Source organism: Sphaerodactylus townsendi, linkage group LG03, assembly GCF_021028975.2.
Source record: "Sphaerodactylus townsendi isolate TG3544 linkage group LG03, MPM_Stown_v2.3, whole genome shotgun sequence".
In the NCBI taxonomy this organism is placed as follows: domain Eukaryota; kingdom Metazoa; phylum Chordata; class Lepidosauria; order Squamata; family Sphaerodactylidae; genus Sphaerodactylus; species Sphaerodactylus townsendi.
Window position 1 is genome coordinate 48,312,436 of NC_059427.1, and position 24,459 is coordinate 48,336,894.

Here is a 24,459-nt window from a genome sequence, read left to right on the forward strand (position 1 = left end):
CCTCTTTAAGGTGCCACAAGATTCTTGTTTGTTTTTGCAGCAGCTGTCTTAACAGTGCTATCCTACTGTAATTCTTTGGAAGCAAGTTATAGGGTTTATTTCTCAGTTAAGTGTGCACAGAACTACCTGCCTTATACTGTGAATTTGAAAAGTGTACAACCAGTTCAATAGCCCCTACACTGGAGTAATTCTGCAAACAACACTATTGTTTGTGCACTAGTTTCCTTATATTCTGTCGGTTTGTTCTGCATATAAAAGACAAATTGTGATGGCAAGTTATCCCACTCTGGATTCCTGTCTTCTTCCAGCCTCTCACTGCAAAAATAACACAGAGTTCCATGGCATGTTAAAAACAAGTTTTTATTATTGCATAATATTTCAGGGAGCAGAGTTCAACTCATTAAACGCATGTGGGCAGCTATTTCCATGCAAGTGATAAAAGTGGGGGATGGCTTTAAAGCCCAACATAGTTTTGCTGTAATATTTTTAATGCCTGTTCCCTGCTGCTCTCCTTCATCCTGGCTAGAAAAAGGTCAATAATAGCAAATTATTTCAATGTTTGCATTTCTAAAATATTGTTCTGAAGTGTGTTTAACATCTACCCGTGTGTTCTGCAGTAATATTATTTATTTAAAACCCGTTCAAGGCTGTTTGTTTCCGTTCCGGCTTTCACACCGTCTCGTTGTAAAGAGCAGGGTCAACCCACATTGTACTTCCTCTGCATTGCACAGCCCTGTTTGAAACATTTTCCTTCCTTCATGGCTAGAGGCATCGCATCTGTCAAAGTAGAAAGTTTATGCTAGAATTCAAACTTTTTAGTCGCTCTTTAAAGGTTAAAACTTGTAGCCTTCTCGACTCGCCATTCCCACGTCTAGACTCCGCTCCGGTAACACCACATTCTCAACCACCCGGCTTGGTTCAAAAATTGCTCCTGTCTCCGGGTTTTCCACTGCGCCGCAAAAGCAGCCCCGGCTCCTGCTCGGCCACTCCGGGTTTCCCCTTTCGCCCGGCCGGCTCCGCCCCGCAGCTCCGGTTTCAGCCGCTGCTACAGGGACCCCCAAGATGGAATCGCAGGGGCTGCTCGCCGCGGTGGAGGCGGCCCGGCCCGAGCCTGGCGCCCAGCAACATGGCGGCGGCGTCGTTGCCAGCGAGCGGGCCCTCTCCTCGGCGCCTTCCCCCTCAGGGCCGCCGCGCCCGTCTCCTCAGAGGCACGACTCGGCCGCCTCCGCAGCAGGAGGCCTGGACGTGGCATTCCCGGTGCTGCTGCTGCTGGAGGGCGAGAAGCCGCCGGAGCCGCCGCCACCATTGCCGCCCCCGCCTGCTCAGCCGCCCGCCGTGCCGCAAGGACCCTCCGCCGCCGCAGCTGGAGGCTCCGAGCAGCAACAGCAGGACAGCGACGCCCTGCTGCTGGTGCTCAACCTGGTGCGGGGCGGAGCGGCTGGGAGCCTCTCGGGTGGGCCCCCACAGCAGCCGCCCCCGCCTCAGCCGGCGGAGAGGAGCGCAGGCGGCGGCGGCCGAGGGGGAGGCGAGGCACCATTTCCCGCCCCTCCCGAGAAGCCACCGCGGGAGGACCCGGGCGCCGCCTCGTCCTTCTCGGGCACGCTGACCCTCAACAACCAGAGCCTGCTGGTGCGCTTCGAAAACGGCCTCCTGAGCCTCGCGGGCCCGCCTCCGCCCCCCGGCCTGGCCGCCCAGCCCTCCTCGGCTTCCGCCGCTCGCCCCGCCGCCGCCGTCTACCCGTGCCCGGAGCCGCGCTGCGCCGAGGCCTTCTCCCGCAAGCAGCTGCTGCGCCTGCACCGGCTCTCGGCCCACGGCGGCGCAGGAGAAGCGGCGGCCTCCCCGGCCCGGTCTGCGCGGCCCTTCCGGTGCGCGGTGCCCGGCTGCGCGTGGGCCTTCGCCACGGCCTACAAGCTGCGGCGCCACCAGCACTCGCACGACAAGCTGCGGCCCTTCGCCTGCCCGGCCGACGGCTGCACCAAGCGCTTCACCACCGTCTACAACCTGCGGGCGCACGGCCGGGCCCACCAGCAGGAGGCGGCGCACAAGTGCGAGGCCTGCGGGCAGCGCTTCCCCACCGCCGCCCGCCTCGGCGCGCACCGCCGGCGCAGCCACTTGGAGCCCGACCGGCCCTACCGGTGCGAGTACCCAGGTAATGGGCACGGGCTCAGGACGGCGGCTTAAGACCGGCCGCACAGATGGGGCTTCGTGGAAGGCTGAGAGGTGGAGGTCCCACAGGAGCTTTCTGCAACTTGCCCTGCGGTACCACCCTGCTGTAGAGTAGGAGTCATGGGGAGAGCCATTTTTTTTTACAAAACCAAATGCCCTTGTAGGTTTGCATTGCAGATACGGAAATGTTTTACATCACTCGGGGGTGGGGGGGGGGGGCAGCCGTGTGAGTTCATAACACTAAACGAGGGCAGCTGAAAGACTCCGAGGATGATAGGTCAGCAGTGGAGGCCTGTCATCATCTTGCCCTGTGGTACCTCCCTGCTGTGAAGTAGGAGCTATAGGAAGAACCGTTTTTTGAAAAATCAAATGTACATTCTTGCCCTTGTAGGTTTTACAGTTGCACTGCAGATATGGAAACGTTTTAAGTTACTCTGTGGGGTAGTTGTGTGAGTTCATACAAAAAATGAGGGCTCCTGAAAGAAAAGACACACAAGATGATATACGAGCAGAAGCTATGTTGTGTGAATGTGACAAGAGGTTCAATTTTTGCTTGAATCGTGCTCCAGTATCTGTCTTATCATTTTGGCTAAATTGGCCACCATAAACACAAGGCTGAGGTCTTGCTGCTTTACTGACTCTGGTGGACTGCTGACCTGAAGGTTGCAGCCTCCCGCGCCTCCCCTTTTGATATCTCTGCTTCTCAGGTCTCTTTGTCAGTTGTGAATACCTGTTCCAGGACTTGATCAGTGTGAACCTCAGCGATGCTAAATTCAGGGGATTTGTAAACCTTGCCACTGTCCTGGGACACAGTGGGTAGGTAGGGGCCCTCATGTTTGCCTTTGGGCACTTATTGATGGCTGATAGTAGGTCTTATCTGTGCTCGCTGCTTTATATGAAGAGAAGTTGCTCAAATTTGCTGCAGATGCTTCATGCTCATTGAGATTTCTGAAACCATAAAAAGTACACTAGGTGTACAGAGAAGGGTTTGGTATGACTTTGCAAAATCCTGAAGGCTGAGTGAGTAGGAGATGTAGATTATGGGAACAGATCTCTCTCTCCTCCACCCCCCCCACCCCCCCCAGCTAAGGGTAGGTGATTGACCCAAGGTCATCTGGTGGGCCACTTGGCTGATTTGAAGTGTCAGTTGTAGTCACATTGGATCCTCATTGTGCAGCCATGGACAGGAGTGAGAGAGGATGGGAATTTTTTGGAAGGAGGTAGGCTTGGAGTGAACCAGTGTTTGTGTAGTGGTTATTGGGAGAGCTGGGTTTGCATCCTTACTTTGCTGTGGAGGTTCAGTTGGGGACTTTGGCCAGTCACTCACCCTCAGCTTGGCCTACCTTGCATAGGATTGTAATGAGTTGAGGAGACAGATGTATGCAACTTTGAATCCCCATGGAGGAGAAAGGCAGGATAAAAATGAAACCAGTAAATAAAAATCAGGTGAACTGGGGGGAGGGGCATTTTCAGCTGAGTTGATCCAGATACAGTAGTTGGTGTGCCTGGCTGTGTCCTGCTTTTCTTCTGATGCCATCTTTGGTGGCAGTTGGAAACTTGGGGGTGGGGATAATTTGTAAACTTTTGTTTTGCATTTCCTGAATTAGTAATCTGATTGGGAAACTGGTATTTTAGTAAGTAATAATGCCAACACTGGCTAAAATCGGAGTTGCGTTCTTCTAAGTCAGTTGAAGTCAACAGGTGTAAGAATGGGTAGTGTACACTGGTTAGGTGATTCATTGAATTTAAAAATGACTTTAATGCCATTATATGTTCGTGAATTAGAGGAGCCTTGACATTAAATCAATATTATTCTTAGAAGACTCACATAAAATTAAAGTTTCCTAACTTTGAAGCACTTCTATATAGGAAGGAGGTTTAATTCTAATAATAAAAGATTTAAATAAAGTTATATAATACAGAATTCATGAAGACCCCCATGTGGATGATGACACGGAATACTCTGTAAGTCTGCTTTTTCTGCCAAGGATGCCAGTATCTCACTGTCTAAGAAGATTCGTTCTTATTTTTTCTTTCGTTTGAGTCGAGGGTGCCCTTCAAAGGTTGAGTAACAGTGAATAGCTTCAAAGGCTGGTGAGCTTTGTTGATGGGATCCAAGCTTCTTGTTTTAAGTCCACCGCTAGCCTCTGTGAGATTATATTTGGGAAAGTGTGTGATATTTCGTAAACTGTGTGATATTTTGTACCAACCTCAGTAGCTCTGACTGTCCTGAGCTCTGCAGAGTTTGGAAGCTAAGCAGCAGCCACGGTCAGGATTTGCATCGGAGATCACCACAGAAGCTCCGGATTGCTATGCAGAAATAGGCAATGGCAAACCACCTTTGCTTACCTGTTGCCTTGGAAACCCTATGAGAGGCTGCCATAGGTTGGCTGTGACCTGATGACACTCAATTATGATTATATTTGATATTTTAAATTCAGAAATTGGATAAGAGGATCAATTCTTATCTGGCAATTTGGATCAGATTTCCTAGTTTTACAATGCAGAACATTGTATGGACTTTACTGAAGTTGACCATAGTCAGAAAAAGGGGTTGGTACAAAACCACACGGCCAACAAAAGTCAAAATTGTACCGAAAGGGCTACAGCTAATGTTAAAGAAGCCTCCCACTAGAGTGGAAAAATGAAATTTTTACTTATATAGAACCATAACTACATTAAGTAGATTGGCATACAATCAAATACAGCAAAAAGCCCATAATGAATATCAGAATAAGCTAGTCGGAATCTAGATTATATGCCGACTTCGTAGTCACAACTTCAAGGCTTATTCTGGAAAGAAATGAAAACAACATGCAAAAACATAGATAAACAACTTCCATTAGGAAAACACAGTCCCAAAAATAAAATTGTTATATTTACAGATTAATTAGTACCCTAGAATCACATTTATGATACTGACAAGGATAATCTCTTTTTGCACTCCAGTGGGAGGCTTCTTTAACGTTAGCTGTAGCTCTTGTAGTACAACTTAACTGAAGTCTAAGCACATTGATTTCAGCACAGGATTGCTCTGTTAATCTTCTGCTTTCCCAGGAACTCACAGTAGATTTGTCTAATAAATCCCTCCCCTCCAAAGGATTAACCTAATGTGATTAGGAAGCACAGAGGCCAGTTTTTCCATGCTGTCTGTGTTTACCAAGTAGAATTGGAGAGTTAATGCCATAGTCAGGCCCCTAACCTTTTAAGAGAAACATCTCATATTTTTTGTTTTATATAATAAGGTTGCAGTGAGGTACTCTCATCACAGAATGTTTCCGTTCATGTGAATGTTCCTGATGGGACAAGTGAGTACCTGTCATTGTGTTGAGAGGGTAAAGACTAGCATACTAGCGAGGAAACCTGCAGTTCATTGTCTCACTGTGTGCATGTTTTGAAGAAAGGGAAATTGACGTGCAGAAGAAGTTTCTAGGATATGCTCATTTAAAGCAGCATGTATGGTAATAACAGGACCAAACTTTAAACAGAATCAGTTTCCCTGCAATTGTGTTAGAAATAGGGTAATCACCAGGAGCTTTTCTAGATTGTTACAGAATTGCATAACAAATTGAGTTGTTGCTTCTGCTGTTCCCTAAGTCTCAGTTTGCTTGTTCCTTCTTTCTCCAGGTTGTGACAGGACTTTTATAACAGTGAGTGCATTGTTTTCCCATAATCGCGTCCACTTTAGAGAACAAGAACTGTTCTCCTGCTCCTTCCCAGGATGTAGCAAGCAGTATGACAAAGCCTGCCGACTGAAAATCCACATGAGAAGTCACACAGGTGTGAAGCTAGATCATTGGTTACTGTTGGCAAGTAGTTGCTTTATAAAATGTTTTTGTTGAATTGAGGGGTGCTGTGTTTATTAGACATTTTAAGGAAACCCAAATCATGTCAGCTGAATTATTCGCACATGGAAATTGCAGTGCGTAGGATTGCTGAACAGAAATGTTTTCCTATTCAGTTTTCGTCTTTCTGTTTTGAGTTCTACTACTGTCCTTGTTTACTTTCAGTTGTTCACAACTGAGTAGCATGTAATTTACCACTAAATAAATAGGCAAATCAGTGATTAGATGAATGGTAGGTGAAGATTAGGAGCAAAGTGTTCTATGTTCCATGTAACTGGTTATTATTGAGGCTTTCATTTGCAATTGACATGAGTTGTATTCTTAAAATAGCCTTGCAGTCTGTGACTTTCCAGACCCAAATAGTTTTCAGTTCTGTCTGAGGTGAGCCAAGGAAACTGTATGCAGAGTTGGCTCTTTCTCGTATTGACCCTAGAAATGATGATGCTGGTGGAAGGGGCAGTAGATATGGCAACATATCTATTCATTTTTTGTGTGTTGTCAAAGGCAAAAAAATCATTATAGAAGAAGGTCTGAAAGCAGTTAACTTTGTATAGTAATACAGTTAAACTATCAATTAATGCTATGAAATGCAGTCATAATCTAAGTGAAACCTACAGCCATAAAGGTTATGAACCCCTGAATGAATATTCTGGAAAGCTGCTGAGGGTAAACGTCTTCCATTTTCACTTGACAAGGTAAAGAAAGCTATAATAATTGTTGTTTTTTCTTGCAGGTGAAAGGCCGTTCATTTGTGACTTTGAAGGCTGTGGCTGGTCTTTTACCAGCATGTCCAAGCTGTTAAGACACAAAAGGTAAAATTCTTGATTGAGCTTTATACCTGTTTTGCACATGATGATTGTAATAGTGTGATCTTTTCATATGGTTGTTCAGAGTTGAAAGAATAGGTTTTGCAATCTAAATTTTGATAGTGAGAGAGGAAAGTGTAACAAGAAGAATGAGCAAATTCAGTAACGTGTAGATGGGCTTTTTATCTGGAGATGAGGATCCCCTTTTAGCTGGTGATCTTTTCAGTTTATTAAGAAATGCAATAATTTTACATGCTGTCTAATGTGTTTAGCAAATATACATTAGGGTGAATTAAATGGATGCTGTCTAGTTGATGTCAGGGAGTCTTTTCTGTTAACCAGTTTTCTCTAGGTTGTTTTGTTGGTGCTTGATATAATTGATCTAATGTTTGTTGTAGGAAACATGAAGATGACAGGCGATTTACATGTTCCGTAGAAGGCTGTGGAAAATCCTTCACAAGAGCAGAACACTTGAAAGGCCATAGTATAACTCATCTTGGTACAAAGCCATTTGAGTGTCCAGTAGAAGGTATTACCTTAATGGGATGTCTTTACTTCTGTGGATTCCATTAATGCTTTGAGAACTAATTGAGTCAGCTTTGAGGACCTTGTATCAGGATCAGGTTGCTGCTGAATTCATACAAAGCTTGTGAGGGGAAAGAGAGAGGTGTAAAGTGCTGCAAAGAATAGGAGGATAGAGTGAAATTATTTGGACTTACGGTTGTTACCAGAAGGTGACCTTGCCAGGAAAAGGTAGTGTTTTTTTAAGTGGTTTTGGGGTGCAAAATGAAAGTTGAAGCCTCCAGTTCTCAATGTGCTTAAAGTTGTCCACCCTTCTCTTGTAAAAACTTGGTGCAGCCTGCTTTGGGTTATCCCACTATTGGATCCAGTTTGGTCTGTATTGCATGCAAATTTAGGAGCTTCTTAAAGCATTATTGAATAGAACATTTGGAGTCCAATCTTAAATTTCAGTGGATTTAGAAGGGAGTTACTGATAGGATGATGTTTTAGTTTGTCAAAAAGTTTGAAATCATTATAAATTCCTGACATTGGAATTTGAAGCCTCTTTGTGAAGTTGAGATACTCTTTCCAGGGTTTGTTTGTTTATAGAATCCTACCACTGGAAAAAAATAATTACTCCTCTTCTTACATGCACCTATTCAGCACAGTTCGTCCCCCGCCCCCCCCCCATTCTGTACAATCAAAGTGTGATTTGCACATGTACATATAATTGATAATTGCTATTACTCTTCTTCTTGATTGTGTTACCTGACAAGGCCATTATCATCTTCATTAAGTCTTTAATCTGCTAAAGAATTATGCTGATATTCAGCCCGTGCTAAGGATCTTTTAGGCGACTTTTGATTATAATAACAAAAATGTAAAATTGCTAGTAATCCAATAGTCGACAAAAACAGTAAATCAAAGGCAGTAAATCAAAGGCAGTTTGGAACAAAATGTTAAGCAGTAATCAGAAGGGACTGAGTAGAAGAGCTAACAATGTTCCGTGACCATTTGGGTCAAACATGGATGAAATGTCTTGACTTGGTCTTCATTGGAAGCAGAGAACACAAGACTGTTGAGAGAGCAGAGTTCCAAAGGTTAGGTGGAAAAAGAATGACTCTTTCTGATCTTCCCACTTGCAATAGGATGTGGCATTTAAGAGTCTTGAGGACCTGAGAGCTGAAAATGTAAGCCGTGGTGTGGTGGAACAGAGAAAATGTAGAACTGAAAGTTCTTGAGACCTTGTCCTGCTTGCCTTCTCATGGGAAAGTTTTGCAGCACTAAATTGGGTGGTAGACAGCTACTTGGGTTGTTTGGCATGTTGGGCACCTTTGGTTCTTTCCGTACAATTCTTAAATTTCAGTAATTTTATACTCCACTGCAACTGTTTTGTCCAATAGAAATTGATTCCACCTTCAGTGTGTAATGAGTATGGAAGGTATTCTCTGATGTATACCCAGTGTCAATTAAAGGTTGACATTATGATGCCAAGAGGTTTGTGTTGGATCGTGTGCAGTTTTTAAAAATGTTAACCATGGAGAGAGTTGAAGTGAGCTGCCCCCTCTGCTGGAAGATCCCCAGTCCTTGTACGGAGCACCGCTACAAACAAGTGATGAGCTACTCAGTGACCTTGGTAAACAAGAAATCAATTCTGTTGGAGAGTGGACAACCTCATCCATGGCATATCATGTTCAGTTCTTTTGGTGTGCTAAAATTGGTGTGTCCACAGTTTTCAATCCTTTGGGGATTTTTAAAATAAACAGTGTTAACTACATTCTATATTACATTTTTACAAATAGTATTCCATTAAAATAATTTCCACATAAACTTTTGTGCAGGAAATTAATATGGTATACTTTTAAAATGTATTTACTACATGTGAGTCAAACTGAGCAGTGCTCAATCAGATCATATGTTTGTGAGGGAATTCTATAATATTCTGGAAAAGGCTCCAGTTCTAGTATAAATTTTCAATTTTTTTCAACAGCCCACATGACTAATCGTGATTCTCCAGCCATCTCGTCTCAATTTAACCTATTAGAATGTTATTTTTGAATGTCTGAAAATGAACGTAGTAGATAATAAGTGAAGAAAGCAACTTCATCTAAACAAACATATCTTATTGCAGGTTGTTTTGCAAAATTCTCTGCACGCAGTAGCCTTTACATTCACTCCAAAAAGCACCTTCAGGATGTGGACTCGTTGAAAACCCGCTGCCCTGTATCTAGCTGTAATAAATTGTTTACTTCCAAGCACAGTATGAAAACGCATATGGTCAAACAGCACAATTTCAGTGCAGGTATTATCTTTATTTAACTATCTGTACAGTTTTCTAAATATATCTGGCATCTGTTCAGTCACTCACAGAAAGAATGTGTTACTATGTCCTAGTACCTGAAACCCCAGTCTTTTGAAAACTGTTGTGTATTTTGACTTCTGACATAGAAATGTGATGTAAAGTACTATGTGTTTTTAATTTGGAAATTACATTGTGCTTAACAGTGAAGCATGCATGAACTTCAACTCTGGCAGCTTCCAACGTGCTTTAGAAGGCAAAAAAAGATGTAGAAGTTGTATTTTTCTTCTTTCTCCTGAAGCCTTGATGCATTCTTCCTAGGGTGGGCTGGCTGGGTTCGTATCCTTTAAAGGGAGATTCACTATGTATCTGCTTTTTCTAACTTATGGGACAAATTGCTTATTAACTTGGGTGTTTGTGCAAATAATCTGAGTGTTCTTAGGCATCAGTTTCTTTTTTTATTTTTAAAATGATCTTATTGAAAATTTAAGAAAATACATGGATGAATAGCAAATAATATAAAATAAAAACATAAAAAGAAATCTTGTACAAAAAGGGTCTACAAACAAATATAAATGACACTTAATATTTGCTGGATGCTTTAGGGCTGATTCATGTATACTACTATATTGGCTTGGTTGCCACTGAAAATTGGTTTTATGAAGTAAAAGTCACTTCAGGATTATTTGATTTCGCTTTCTGTATAGTCAAGTCAGATCTGTTTAAAACATATCCTACCTTTCCTTGTGGTTCAAGGTAGTTTATAATCATAGTTAAAATGTTCAGGTTAAAAATAAAAAAATAAAATAGCAAATCCCAAATCTGTCTCCTCTTCCACTCCTTAAAAGATGCCTGCCATTCAAATCCCCTCAGAACCTTTGGCAATGGGCAGGTCTTACAGGGCCTCCTGAAGATCTCAGGTAGCTCATTCCCCAGAGTTAGAACCACCATGGAAAAGGCCTGGCCTCTGGTTGATGCCAGATGGGCCACTCCAAGTGCTGGACAATTGTACTGGGAGCACAGAGACATGTGGAAGGAAGTGGTCCTTCAGATAGATTTGTCCCAGGTCATGAAGGGTTTAACCAGCAGCTTGAGTTGAACTTGGAAACAGACTAGCAACCACTGTAGTTGTTTCAAAATGAGCAACATATAACCCCTGACAATAGTCAGGCTGCCATATTCTGAACCAGTTGTAGTTTCAGGGTTCTCTTTAGGAGGAGCCCCTTGTGTAGTTGGTGCCCATTCCAGCCCTGGGGAGATGTGACACCAGCTGATGTATTTTCCACTCAGTCTGTCACATGCAGGAAGTTTAAACAAGCCACAAAACATTCGACACATGAAAATGGTTTTGAGCAGCACACTACCTGATTGCATTTGAGGTGACCTTCTATTTATTATCAGGGAAATGGCAGGAAATGAAAATGGCCTGAAACAATAGCCAAATAAGAGTTTTGGGGAGCTTTGTGAGTCGTTGTTGACTGTATTGAGTCGGGTAGTTGGGTGAAAAAATTGAGGGGGTGGATCTTTCGTCAAACTGGAGGTAGAATTTGTTGTTGGCATTTTGACTTCAAGTCCTGTGGTGGTATTTTAAAGTATTCCACATATTTCTTTCAGATCTCTTAAATCAAATGGAAACAATCAGTTCCCTCACGCCTAGCAGTGAACTCACCAATTCAGGACAAAGTGACCTCAGCAATATAGATCTTGTGTCCCTCTTTTCCAGTGTATCTGGGAACAGTTCTGGAATTTCAACTGATATGGCTCTGATAAACTCTGGAATTCTCACTATAGATGTTGCTTCTGTGGGCTCCACCCTTGGGGGCAGTCTTTCTGTTGGTAGCAACTCTCTTGGTCATACAGTTGACCCGCTGATTTTAGTGACTAGTGGTGACATTCCACACAGCCTGGACAGCTCTCTTCTCTTGGGAACCAATGCCACAGTTTTACAGCAAAGCACTTTAAATTTGGATGATGTACAGACTGTCAATGCAGAGGCCTTAGGCTCACTAGCGTCTACAAAGAATTCCAATCAAGATCTACATGGTTTGACCTCCAGCAATAACCTTTCTGTAGATGCAGCCTCTTTAACCCTGTCCAACAACCTTGGTGGAAACAATGCTCCTGAATTACTGGCTCCAAGTAAAGCCGAACAGACTTTGCTTCCTACTCTGGACGTTGTGGGACAGCAAGAAGGCAGTAAAGTGGTGACTCAGTTTGTGTTCGCCAATCCTCCAGGAAGTTACAGTGCGCAGAAAGAAACTGATCTGAGCATGGTGACTGGCAGCTCTTTTCTGGTATGCAGTAACTCTCAGTAACTCTAGTTTTCATTAGTATCTTAGCTTTGAGGATATTATATTGCCGTGTATGAACCATCCTTTCTACCAAATCAAATGGGGTTATGGAATGTCTGCCTGAATGAAGTCGCCGTGTGTTTTGTACCATGTAAGTGGCATAAATTGTAGTTGCCTGTAAAAGTACTGAATCCAGTTAAACATTGTACAGCATACTTGAATGAGAAAGGACAAATATTTTCCCAGCTAGGATTTACTACAAGTACATCTCTCCTTGACATGTTGTGAGAACGTGTAGATTTGTGGGTGCAGTGAGGAAAGGGGTACAGTGCTTATGTAACAGGGGAAATGCCCTGAAACTTGAACTCTTTCTTATGTTGCACACAATTGTTTAATTGGACTTGACGTTGACACTCAAATTGAACCCCTCTAAATTGAAATAGGATTAAGTATTGAGAGCTGCGTGAAACAGTTGTGTGTAGGATTTGTTTTGCTAAATATTTAGCTTGCCTTGTAAGTTCCCTGAACTGAAAAGTGGGATAGCAGTATTTTCAATACAGTCTGGAGCTACATAGTTTGTGTGTATTAAATTCTGTATTGCAGACTCTGAGAGAAAGCTGCCGGGTGCTGTTTGGAAAAGCATAGGTATTTTCTGAATAGTGTTGTAATGTTAAAACCTAGTCTCCCAAGTTCTGGTGATGTGCATAAACCTTCTTCTCTCATTAGGAGAGTGGTGGGTCTGCAAGAACTGATTATAGAGCCATTCAGCTTGCCAAGAAGAGAAAGCAGAAAGGCAACGAGACCGACATAGGTGAGTAAGTAAATAATCTGCTCTGCTGACATAATTTCCCCATGATATGAGACTAGGTGCTTGAAGATCAGAAAAATGTTCACACGTTCTAAGCATATGCAATAAATGCACGTGGATCCTTGGCCATGAGGAGGTCTGCCTGCAACCTTCACATGTTCATTTGAAGATATAAATATTCTAGCTGTAGGTTCTGCCTATGGTCATGAGCCCTAATTTTCAGGGTGCTCATTCATTGTACGTGTGCTTTCTGATGGAGTGTGTCACTGCAGCCCTGCTTGCCCCGCATACTTTTCACGTGGTTAGAATTTGAAGACGCAAAAATATATCTTGTAGTAGAAAATATGTCTTGGATACTCTTGGCAAATGGAACCTTTTCTCACTGCTTAGGAAAATAGCCCCTATGATACTTTTTGAATGAATTAAATTTAAAGGATCATGTTCAAGGTAACTTAGCAGAGGTGCTTTTCTTGTCTTTCTAAAATATATGTTTATGTTTGTAATTATAATTTTCCTTGTAATCTGATACTAGCTGGGTTTCCTAAAAAATGTTTCTTGGATTACGGGTGATACTTTTATGGATATGTATTCAAGTATGCAGTAGGGGAGAAAAGGGCACAATTGAATTGTGACTCCAAGTTACCATTCCTTTTCTATTTTCTATTTTATTTATTTATTTAGGATTTCTATCTCACCCTATCTCCAAAGGGCTCTGGGTGGGTCACAACATAATACAGCATTCCACAGTGTGTCTTTTGCGTAGATGTAGACTAGTAGAAAAGTGTACAAGTTTGTGTGCGTGTGAAAAACTGATTACAGATTAGAGAGAAGCTTGAGGAAGCACAGCCCCATCTAAGACTTCAGGTGGCCAGTTGTGGCTGCCCCATCCTTCCACTCCCAAAGGGGCTGCCTGGTGGTGTGGGGAAGCTTTGCAAGTGTGAAGGCTTCCCTGCCTCTGAGAAGCCCGCACTGGGTTTAACAAACTTATGCCACGCAAAAGGGTGGCGTAAGTCTGTATCCCTGGTTGCTAGCATAATGCACCAAATGACTGAGGGAGCTAACTAATGTCGACTCCTCCCCTGACCTGCCCCTGCTATGGTGGCGGGGCAGGGTACTGGGACACTGGCCCCATGTCTGGCCCCACATCGCAGCATTGGGGAGGCTGCATGCTGGTGACATTGCCCTTCTTCTGTGGTAGGTGCCACAGGAAAGGCAAATCTGCTGGCATGGCAGCAAACCGTTCCCATGGGTGGATTCAGCCCCCCTCCTTTGGATTGGGCTCTTAGTGACTTAATGTTAAATTCAAAGCCCTTAGTGTGATACAGAGAAGGAGTTTGTTTATTCTGGATGATTTGCTCTTGTGTGTACGCCCTTAAGAATAGGTGAATGTCTAGTAATAGGGGTAGTAGTTTGCTTAAACCTGTGTACTAAGTGCCCTGACCTGGAGAGTTCAGATTAGTTTGATCTCATAAGATCTCAGAAGCAAAGCAGGGTCGACCTTGACAAGTATTCGGATGGGAGACCTCAAAGGAATAACGGGTTCTGTGCAGAGAAGGGCTGTGGGAAACCACTGCTATTAGTTGGTTGCCTTGAAAACTTCACTAGAGATTGCCATAAATCAGCTGTGATTTGACAGCAAATACATGCACACATGCTCACTCTAAGTTCCTGGCTGATGTAAAATCTGAATCGGGTGATTTGATTCATAGTTCTTTGGCTGCCGTTCTGCAATAAACTCTGCATTTCTGTGTCCTTTTAATGAAAAGCACTTTGAGTTAATTCTGCTTTTTAAAAAAAAAATTATCTGAATTGACAGCTGTTGTACCAAGATTTGATTGTTCAGTGATTTATACCAAACAGGCTAAAGTGATCTTTGCTTGAAACTACTGTATGTTATTGATGTTCTGTAGCCTAGATGCAAATACTAGTGGCTTTCTTTTTTTAAAGATTTGGAATCTGCTGAAAGAGGGATAGTTACCTGTGATAAACAGGTTTTGCAGGGGTTTTCTAGATTTTTTCTGGATAATGTTGATTTTATGGAAAAGGCTCTGTTTCTAAATGTGGCTAATAAAACATTCCTTTAGATTACTACTATATTGATGGTTTCTATTTTCAAGTGTTAACTTTATTTTCCTGACTGCCAGAAACTCAGACTAGGGTGCAATGGCTTGCAATAAATAGTTGTTTACGTTTAAACAAATTATTTTTCTCTAAATTTAAATAAAAGATTACCTTTCTAATTTTTTTTATGTCTGCATCCCTATTAAACATTAATTATTTCAAAACTAGAAATTTCTTAATAAACCTAATTAAATAGGTTTTATTCAGTGAGATAGTGTGATTGCTGTAATCCATGAATTTGCAAATGTCCCTTTACGGTGCAATCCTGATTGCTGCAGTAGGCGAAGGTGGCGCGGTGAAGGCAGTGCCCTGCTCCCTGCAAAGGGACTTTTGAGTGGCGCAGCAGGGTGAAAAACTAAGAGCCAGCATGATGTAGTGGTTAAGAGCAGGTGGATTCTAATCTGGAGAACCGGGCTTAATTCACCACTTCTCCACCTTAGTGGTGGAGGCTTATCTGGTGAACCAGATGTGTTTCCATACTCCTCCATTCCTGCTGGATGACCTTGGGCTAGTCAGTCTTTCGGAACTCTCTCAGCCCCACCTACCTCACAGGGTGTCTTTGTGGGGAGAGGAAGGGAAAGGACCTTGTAAGCCATCTTGAGTCTGTACAGGAGAGAAAGGTGAGGTATAAATTCTTCTCCTGCTGCTACTCAAATTGCCCAGTTGACTTGAATGGCTTTTGTGTGGCGCAAGTCTGAGAGCCCAGGGGCCAGCGTTCACTCACTGGAACACCCCAGCATCCCCCTCCCCCCCTGATGGCATCTGCTCAAGATGTCAATGCAGCTCTGCAGCACCCCAGACTTCTAGGTTTCAGTGCTGTGGAGCAGAGGGGTGGCTGGCTGTTGGTGCATGTTCCCCCTACACCAGCAGGGCTGCTACTTATGCAGTGGAGGGGGCAAATGTGTTGGTGCGGCCGTCTGCCATTTCCTTTGTGGATTCACTCCCCCCAGCTGGATTGGGCTGCCCATCACTTTTTATGCCTACCCAATAAATTCACAGCATTACAGCTAAATGTATGAATCTGGGACATATATAATTTTGTAATTTTAAATATTTTATTAGATAATAATTTAGAAAGAAACAAATATCCTCAAATACCATTTCTCTATACCCAAAACCGAACTACCCAAATTGAATAATATCAGTTTATAGAATTAATACAAAATATATTTCGTCTTTATTGTAAAGCTATTATCCATTTCTATGACGACTGAGGCTGAGATTAAGCTTGGGAGAGCCACCCTTATCTCACCTCGGTCTTGGGTCCTTTCCCTCCTATTAAACTCCAGACCAGCTGATTTCTCGAAGATTTATTGTAAAAGTTCAAAACAAAGAAATAAAACATAAATGCATTTAGATAAATTGACCAGCTGAATGCTTCTTGTGGATCTCTTGGGACCTCCAGTCAAGAGGTGCTTCTCTTAGCTTAGCCCATGATAGAGTCACCTAGGCTTTGTTCCCTCACTCTCCAAGAAAACTTTTCCCGCTCGCCATGAGGTTTCCAAAACCTTTGAAGTTTCGTCCTAGCACCTCTGCAGTTTCCTGTCCTCCCTCCAGGAGATCAAAAGGCAAAGATGCTTTTCACAGTCATATGTGACTTCCCTTTACTGTAGCGATAGCATCTTCCATGACAATTTCTAATCTTATAAGTACATTACCACTATTATTTCATATACTATTAAGAATCACAAACTTGATCACCTCTTTGGGTTTAATTTTATTCCAGTACTTTATCATTAGAGACAATATTTGAATTAAAATAGCTGCCATTTTGATCAATGGTATTGTCTTTTGTTTCCAATGGCCTTCAATCAATATCTCTGCAGACACCACCAAATTTCTAATGGCATGACCAAACTTCTAGTCTAACAAGTTCTTTACTTGCACAAACAAGATTAACCATGGTGAAAATTCCACTCTATGGACTGTGATTTCATTTAATAGTTTACATATTCTCTCCCAGAATCGTCTTATAATTGAGCCAAGTCCACTATTTATGGTAGGATGAACCTTTCTCTTGAAAGAATTACAATATTGGTAAGGAGTAATCAAACATTTTTCCTAATGTAAAAGCAGGGGTATAATGCCACAGCCTAACATTAGTTTTCTCTTATGTTAATGTCAACCTAAGTGGCTACCTGTATACATTTTCCCCCACCTGTCTTCAGTGATTTTTTTGCATTAAATAACATTGCCATCTCTGCCTGTAAGTTGGTTCCTTATAATCTAACTTTAGAAAGACCTCATAGAGTTTTGCTAATAGACATTTGGCAAATCATAACATATCATTATCTTTTCAGAAACATTCAGTGGCCAGAGCATGTCTACACTTGGAGCTGAATTGCAGATAAAGCTTTGAATCTGCTGATATTGGGATTTTAGCAAATAATTTTTCCTATCTTTTTCCTTATCTGATCCCAAGACCAAACTCTCCCTTTTGTTTATGTGTAAGAGGCATAAGCGGCAAGGAGTCCACTAGGTGTAATGGTCTGAATTTCTTTCATGTAGAATAAACAGAGGGCCTTACAAGGCTATTCTTAACATTTTTGTGTACATTGGTCTTCCCACAGATCCATATGTTTAGTGTTACTTTTAAGTCCAATGGTTCCAAATAACAAATCCTCCCAGTCTGAAGACCTCCAATATTGTTATGTCACATATCTTATACCTTGGTACAGCTTTTGGTTGATGGACCCACCAGGCCAGACTTCTTTTTAGGGTCTTACATTATCATTCTACCTATCTGAGTCTTTCTGTATTTCATCTCCTAGGTTTTGGCTGGAAACTCTGTCAGGGTCAATATAGAAGCAGTGAACAGAATTGAAACAGTGACAGATTTTTAATCTACAATTGTAATCCTACCTGGCCATGGCATGTAAAGCTTGGAGCATAAATCAAATTCTGTTTAATCCATAACCAGTATTAGGCTACCTTGGATCTATGTGTCTAATTTTTCAGAAAAAAATTATTCCTAAATATCTGACATCTGAGACGATCATACTTTGGTTACATTGTAAGGAGACAGGACTCACTGGAAAAGACAATAACGCTAGGGAAGTTGAAGGCAAGAGGAAAAGAGGAAGACCCTGCATGAGATTGATTAACTTTGTACAAGAAGTCACAGCCCTCTGTGTGCAAGACTTGAGTAAGGCAGGATATTTTTGAGGTCATAGATCACCATAAATCAGAAGCAGCTTGATGGTCCTTAACACACATGCATATACTAACCTCTTTAGATTTCCATGTGGCTCTCAGAATTCTAGCTGTCAGTTTTTTCCTCATCTTGCAAGTTGACACTTAGTAATTATGATTTCTTGCATTTTATTTTAGTCAGAGCATTGACCAGATGGATTTAAAGTTTTATTAAGTGCTTCACAGAAGTCTTTCAGCTCAGAAAGAGAAAACATCTGCATAAGGCAGTATTTGAGACTCTATACAGTGGAACTGGTTTCCCATAATTGATTTATCTTATTGGGCCTTCCTGGCCATAATTTCAGTGCTCAAATCGAAAAGTAATGGGGATAGGAAGCACCCTTGTCTAACTCCATGTTCTAATGCAAATGTTGAGCACTAGAAATCATTTGCTAGGATCTTAGCCTTAGCACTGGTATAACATATGTCAACCGTTTGCGGGGGGTGGGCGTGGGCTCTTTGCCAAAGACAGGTATCTCCAAAATTTGTGGCAAAAAAATCCAGCTTGTTTGATTAAATGATTTTATGCATCTATAAAGAGTAAAACAACTTGTCCATTATTCCTATTTCCAAGATCTAGGAGATTTATTAATCTTCTTATATTCCATAATAGTTATCTTCCCTTTAGCAAGCCTGTTTAGTCCTCTCCTATATATTGTCCCAAGGAACTGTTTTTGCAAATATGGCTGTGAACATTTTATAGTCACCATTTAGTAGCAGTGTAGGTCTGTATGAGCCTACATTGCTCCTATGTTTCTTATCTTTGGGAATTTGCTTAATATTTGCCTCTGCCCACTTGCTGTCTCTAATCCCTTCATTATTTAAAAAAAAACAAGCACTTTCTTCAATAAAGAGCCAATTCTGCTTTAATGAGAATAAATAATTCATTTGAACAACCATCTGGGCCAAGTGTTTAGCTAGATTTTAAATCATCAATTATTTTGTCAATTTCCTCAGTTGTTATAAGGATGGAGCTTAAGAGCATCCAGGTCTAGAATTTTTATTACAAGAGACTTCACTGTTACTTGATCATGCCTCATGTGATAGCTTTATTATGTCACATTTAGTATTTAAATAATTTGTTTGTATAGGTAGAAATAGTTGTGGTTCCCATTCAAATATATTTCCCCTCCCCAGTTTTATTCTTTAGAAGTACAGCGACCCACTTTCCTGGGCACTTGTCTTCATATTACACATATGTCAATTTTATTTCAGGATCCCCTACCTCTGGCATCAGAAAAGGCAAAGAAGATAAAGTCAGTTCTACCCATGGGGCTCGATTGTGTAACAGTGTTTTGTCAAATGGAGGCCTGCCAGTAAGAGATTCATCAGCTGGCTCGCAGTATGGTCAGATTCAGCTACTTCAGGTGAGAATTCAGTATCTGACATGAAAAATAATTTCATTTTTTAAAAAAATACCAAGCTGCTTCCATTTTTAAAAGGAATAGATGATTGTCAGTGTTTATTATGTTATGTGATCGAGTGAAGTCTTATTAAGAAGAACTTGGGAAACTACTCCAAAATAAACGGAAATTTTCCGGGTTCTTTCTGTCTTCACCCAGGACCCCTTCTGTTTGTCTGCTTGGTGAAAATAGGTTCTGCTGACATGAAATATACTGTGTGTCTGGTTTTTTCACTGTTTTGCTTTCCCCCTCCTGATGCAGCCCGCTGAATCCCCCAAAATTTTGTGGGGGTTTTTTGGGGGGAGGGGGAGTACCAGCAGATATTTTTCTATATCTGGAAAGCATTCCATTGGAGGATCTGCATGGTTGGATACATGCCAGCAAAATTAGGAGTAAGTAGTAAATGGAAAAGAAGAACGTAAGCAAGCATTTGTGATGTACGAGTGGGAGAGTAAAGGAGAGGCAGCGTGGGGTAAAAATGACATGCCTTGGGAGAACTTCTGAAATAAGTGCACTCCTGCATTATCGCACAGAGATTAAATTAAGACCACCACCAGAGAAAGAGCAACTTTGTGAGAACCTGACTTAGAATACGGTTTTATTAGGGGAAAAACAATTCACTTAGTAGAATTACAATACACATAATTGGTTTTTCTCTAAGAAGAGAGACAGTGGCTAGACAGCATTTTGGCATTCTTTTCATGTTTTTATTTAACATGTAGAGAGTAATGGCCATAGATGAGTAAATCCGTTGAAAAGTATTACTGTTTTCATCTGCCTATATGAATCCCGATTCTTCTGTTAACTGGTAGCTTATTGCAAATGTACACAGTTTTTTAGATATCAAGATAATGGCTTTAGGAGGATAATGGAATTTAGGGGTGTTACTGTCTCAGAATAGAGACAACATTTCTTCAGGGCCTAGCTAACAAGGCGTTACCATTTTCAGATACTTCCCCTTCCACATTTTGAACTTCTGCCAGGAAGTAGTGTTAATTTATGAGTAGAAGCCTAACTTGATTTTTTCCCTTTGTAGGATGATTCCCCAGGGGAGGGAGATCTTCCCTTTCAGCTCAGCTCTCAGTCCTCCTCGTCACATTCACAGCTAACAGTGGATTTGCCTGTTCATATCCTTCAGGTATAGCACACTCATGTTGCACAGCTGGACATCAAAAGAAATGTTAATTGTTGGGCTTGGAAAAAGTAGACAGCTAATACACTTTTGCAGTCAAGTGCCCCTTTTTTGTGTCCGGGGTGGTGCTGGACTCCAAGCTTCCCTATTGGTAAGGCTGCCTCCACAGCCATGCCAGCTGAGGTCCAACCTCAGGGCAGTCCTGATAAGATATCTGCATCAGAAGATATGGAAGAGACTGGGATGGGATCAGTTACCCAGGACCAGACAGTGAGGCTTGGGGATAGATGGGCCTGGCAGAAGTAGGAGCAGGTCAGAGGGCCTTGCATATCCTGGAAAGCTCTAGAGCACAGACAGAGGGAGGGGTGGCTGGAGGAGGAAAGAAAGCTGGCAGCCTTGCAGTAGGGAAAGGAAAGGAGAGAGTAATCACTGCTTTCCAGGAAATAGGCCAGATTGGTTGAATAGGTGAAGAGCAGCAGGTGGGGATGAAGGGTGCAGCTAGACAGCCGGTTTAAAATGGGTTCCTATCAGAAGGAAAGGAGCAAGGTAGGACACAGCTGTTGAAGAGCTGCTGTCCTGGAATAGAAAAGGAACCAGGTGAAGCAACACACTTTCCTTTCTGAAGTCTTGAGAGACCCACCAGTGGGACCCAGCAGGACAGCTGACGACTGGTAGGCAGAGTTGGAGGCAGAGAGCCTCACAGATCAGTTGCTTTAGGTTTATGCTGGTGGTGGGTTTGGTTTTTTTTAAGCAAATATATGCCATTTTCCACCTTTATAATTTTGGATGAGATTTTTTGGGCAGTTGGAATTCTCAGTAGGTGTTTATCAGAGTACTCAAATTTTCATGTGTGAAGTGAAAGAGCTGCTGTGAAAGTCTTGGGTGAATTTTGTTTTTTCCTTTCCTTGAAACAGGAGCCCCACAATTCCAATGAAGATGATGCCAGTTCGGATAATTCTCAGTTTACAGGAAGCACAATTAATCTGCAAGACCTGGAATAATAGTCCCAGGAACAGAGATATCGAGTTATTTAAGAAGTACAGTGGCGTCTTGCAAATAGAAGAGAACATTTATACTTTTAAAAGGAAAAAAAAGACGGAAGTGCACTCATCAGTACTTACCTGATGGTTTGCTTGATGGTATTAGTGCAATGAAAAAAACTGTTCAGTAAATTTTATTTGATACAACTCTTGGAAATCTTGGTACATTCTCTCTAGGTGTCAGAAAAAGGTGGTTGTGTGTGCGAATGGGACCTTGAGTTATGCCATAGATGTTTTGAAATATATCCTTGGATTGGGGTGGGCTAGAATGGCTGTCCTCTGTGATCCTTTTATGGACACAATATTGAAATATTAATGAACAGTTACAGTTGACTGTTTTTCCTCTGTATTGGTGCAAGTTAGTGATGGTAGGTATCCCAAACTGAGTATAGAGCTAAAATGGAAGAATAAGGGTAAAGACTGCTTACTTTCCACAGATTTCTTTTGCCAACAGTGTTGAACGATCCAAGCGTAAGGACACCAACCCAGAAAAATAGGACAGTGCTCAGGAATATTTCACATTGAAACACAGCTAAACAGTTTCTTGTTGCTTCCATCCCTGATAACTTGCATTATTCTTCTTCTGCAGATCTTGGATATGATAGCTTTACTACCTACTCTTTAGTGAGTAGCCAGTTAATGATCACATCAGATCTTAGAAAACCAGTAAAAATGCCTCACTTTGCACTTTGGGAGGCTTTTTTGTGGATGGTAATCCCTACCCCTACAATGATGTTTACAGTAATACAAAGCAGTGTTGCCAATTCAAGCGAAGCTGCCACTTCTTAATTGCATACAATCTGATCCTACGTATGTTTACTCAGAAGTAAGGTTTGCTGATTTCAGTGGAATTTACTTGGGAGTGAGAGGCCATATAGGTGCACCTTGACCTGTTTACGATTGACGTATCTGCTGAGCCGCACTGAGCTTCCAGGTGGCGTCTCGTGTGTTACGTGAAAGCAAATGAATTCTTGCTTGAGCAGAAAAGAGCATTTTAACTTAACAGGAAGCTTCTTTTTTACAAGAATTGTAGACTAAATAAATTCCCCTAATAATGGTGTAAAATCCGCATTCAGCAACATAGATTAAGACTGGAACTTTTTGGCATGTGCCCAAATAACCATAAAATTACAAATAGAATTTTGTTAGAGCATGGATTTTGGTGTCTATGGGTTTTTATTCCCACTGAGTGAAACTACAAATATGCTTGAGTTTTTTTTGTAAAGCAATAGGTCCTACAGATGAACTCTTTATAATCCTAAATTTTTAATATAATTATATTCAGACATGGAGGGCTGTAAGAAATAGTGATGATAACAGTGTTTGAGAGCAAACTTGTGCAGGTTGATCATCTCCTGCAGTGTATTCCGCACTGGCCAAATGCTTGCCAAGTTTGGGCACAGTTCAGAATGAGATTGCCCTGCTGCCTCCTTGCTTCTCCCACCCAAATTTACTTTAGGACAGAGGCAATGAACAGAGGTTATTGATCAGGCTTCCACTTAATGCCTATAGAGTACAGTGGTGGCAACATCTTGTATACTAGGAGCTTTTACTAGAGATGCCAGGAATTGTACCATTCTTGGAACTTGGAGGAAGTAGACTTGGCCTAATCTTGGTCTTGAATATTTTGTTAGGACAATAAGGAGGCCAGGATGCACTTGGAAATAGAAATTTAAAAGTATTAATATTTATTATTTTGGAGAATGAATCTTTTCACCTATTGTAAAATTGAGAGTTAGGGCAGGGTTTACCCATCACTTGTTTAAAATGTGGTAATGAATTCCTGTGCCTTTTGAACGTCCATTTCCAGGATAATGTAGCTTTTTGGGGATTGAAATAATTTTACTGATTAGCTCACTTCAGATTCTGATTTTCTGTATTATCTTTAAAAATGTAATCTTGATTAACTGGCTTGATTTTTACATTATTGCTGTTGTATGCTATCTGACCAGTGGCTCGAACTGTTTCTAAACTGATTGCAACTTGTGCCTAAATTATTTTCCATGTTTCTCAGATGAAGCCGGAAGGATGAAGATACTGCTAATCTCTCAAGCCTTTAAAAAAAATTACTCTGTATTTAGAAGAAACCAAAACAGGATGAATCTTCTAAAAGATGATGGTGTTGAAAGAATAGCTGGGGACTTGTCCCGGTAAACTGTCACCTCAAGCTCTTAATTTGGTGGAATGGTTCACATGCTTACCTGGCCAGTAATCATCTTTATGGTGATGTCCTCTTGGAAAGCAAAGTAAAGCTAGTACACCACAAGGTGGTCCATATGTGCCTAGACCTAACCCACTATATTCTATCCTCCCACTATTTTTAGGGGAAAGAAAGCTTCTCTGAGGATGAACTGATGGAGTACAGATCCAACAGATTACCTTAGATGCTTGGGGGTGGGGCAGACCCTTACTATAACACACAAAGAGGACGATTGGCTGGGTAAAAGTGTGAACTGGACCCATCTAAAGTGGTGCTCCCTTTTCTTTTTTTGCAGTCACAAATTTTTAAAGTAACTTTTTATGGGGGCTTGTAACTGTACCGCTAAAAAGTTTATTCACTTGGCTTTGTAAATCCTTGTAAATTTCTAATGGCTTGACGGTAAGCTAGCATCATTTTTTTTTCCAGCACAGTCCATTGCTGGCAGTGGACACCTAAAATGCTGAGATAGAAAAAATAATAAAAACTAATGTCCAGTTCTTCATTTTAGCTGGGTTTTGTCGATATTGTCATAGTCCGCATTTCTGTTCCGTATGCTTGCTGTAGCCAAAGAAGCTTTAAAGTTTACGGCTCTGAAGAAAAGCTCCTAATGAAATCCCTAAATAGTTTGACACTAATTTTTACACTTGCCAGACTC

The 24,459-nt window shown here is 41.7% G+C and overlaps 1 protein-coding gene and 1 long non-coding RNA gene across 2 annotated transcripts; one reads left to right on the forward strand and one right to left on the reverse strand.

Moving 5' to 3' along the window:
- Window positions 1-341: 341 nt before the first annotated feature.
- Window positions 342-1,873, reverse strand: LOC125428422. The gene is made up of 2 exons (XR_007243828.1): window positions 1,738-1,873; window positions 342-777 (listed from the first exon to the last, which is right to left on the reverse strand). It is a non-coding gene; the product is annotated as an uncharacterized LOC125428422 (long non-coding RNA).
- Window positions 1,006-24,301, forward strand: ZXDC (ZXD family zinc finger C). Its single transcript, XM_048488484.1, has 10 exons — window positions 1,006-2,149; window positions 5,794-5,946; window positions 6,745-6,823; window positions 7,216-7,346; window positions 9,450-9,620; window positions 11,232-11,911; window positions 12,635-12,719; window positions 19,245-19,396; window positions 20,469-20,570; window positions 21,479-24,301. The coding sequence occupies exons 1-10, from the start codon at window positions 1,063-1,065 to the stop codon at window positions 21,563-21,565; spliced, it is 2,727 nt and encodes a 908-aa protein (XP_048344441.1). The 5' UTR covers window positions 1,006-1,062; the 3' UTR covers window positions 21,566-24,301.
- The last annotated feature ends 158 nt before the right edge of the window (window positions 24,302-24,459 follow it).

Excerpts from the sequence above, each read along its gene's own strand:
- ZXDC (XM_048488484.1), top strand. The coding sequence starts at position 1,063 with ATGGAATCGCAGGGGCTGCTCGCCGCGGTGGAGGCGGCCCGGCCCGAG. Across the intron at positions 2,150-5,793 it reads CTACCGGTGCGAGTACCCAG|GTTGTGACAGGACTTTTATA; the intron begins GTAATGGGCACG and ends TTCTTTCTCCAG. Across the intron at positions 7,347-9,449 it reads ATTTGAGTGTCCAGTAGAAG|GTTGTTTTGCAAAATTCTCT; the intron begins GTATTACCTTAA and ends ATCTTATTGCAG.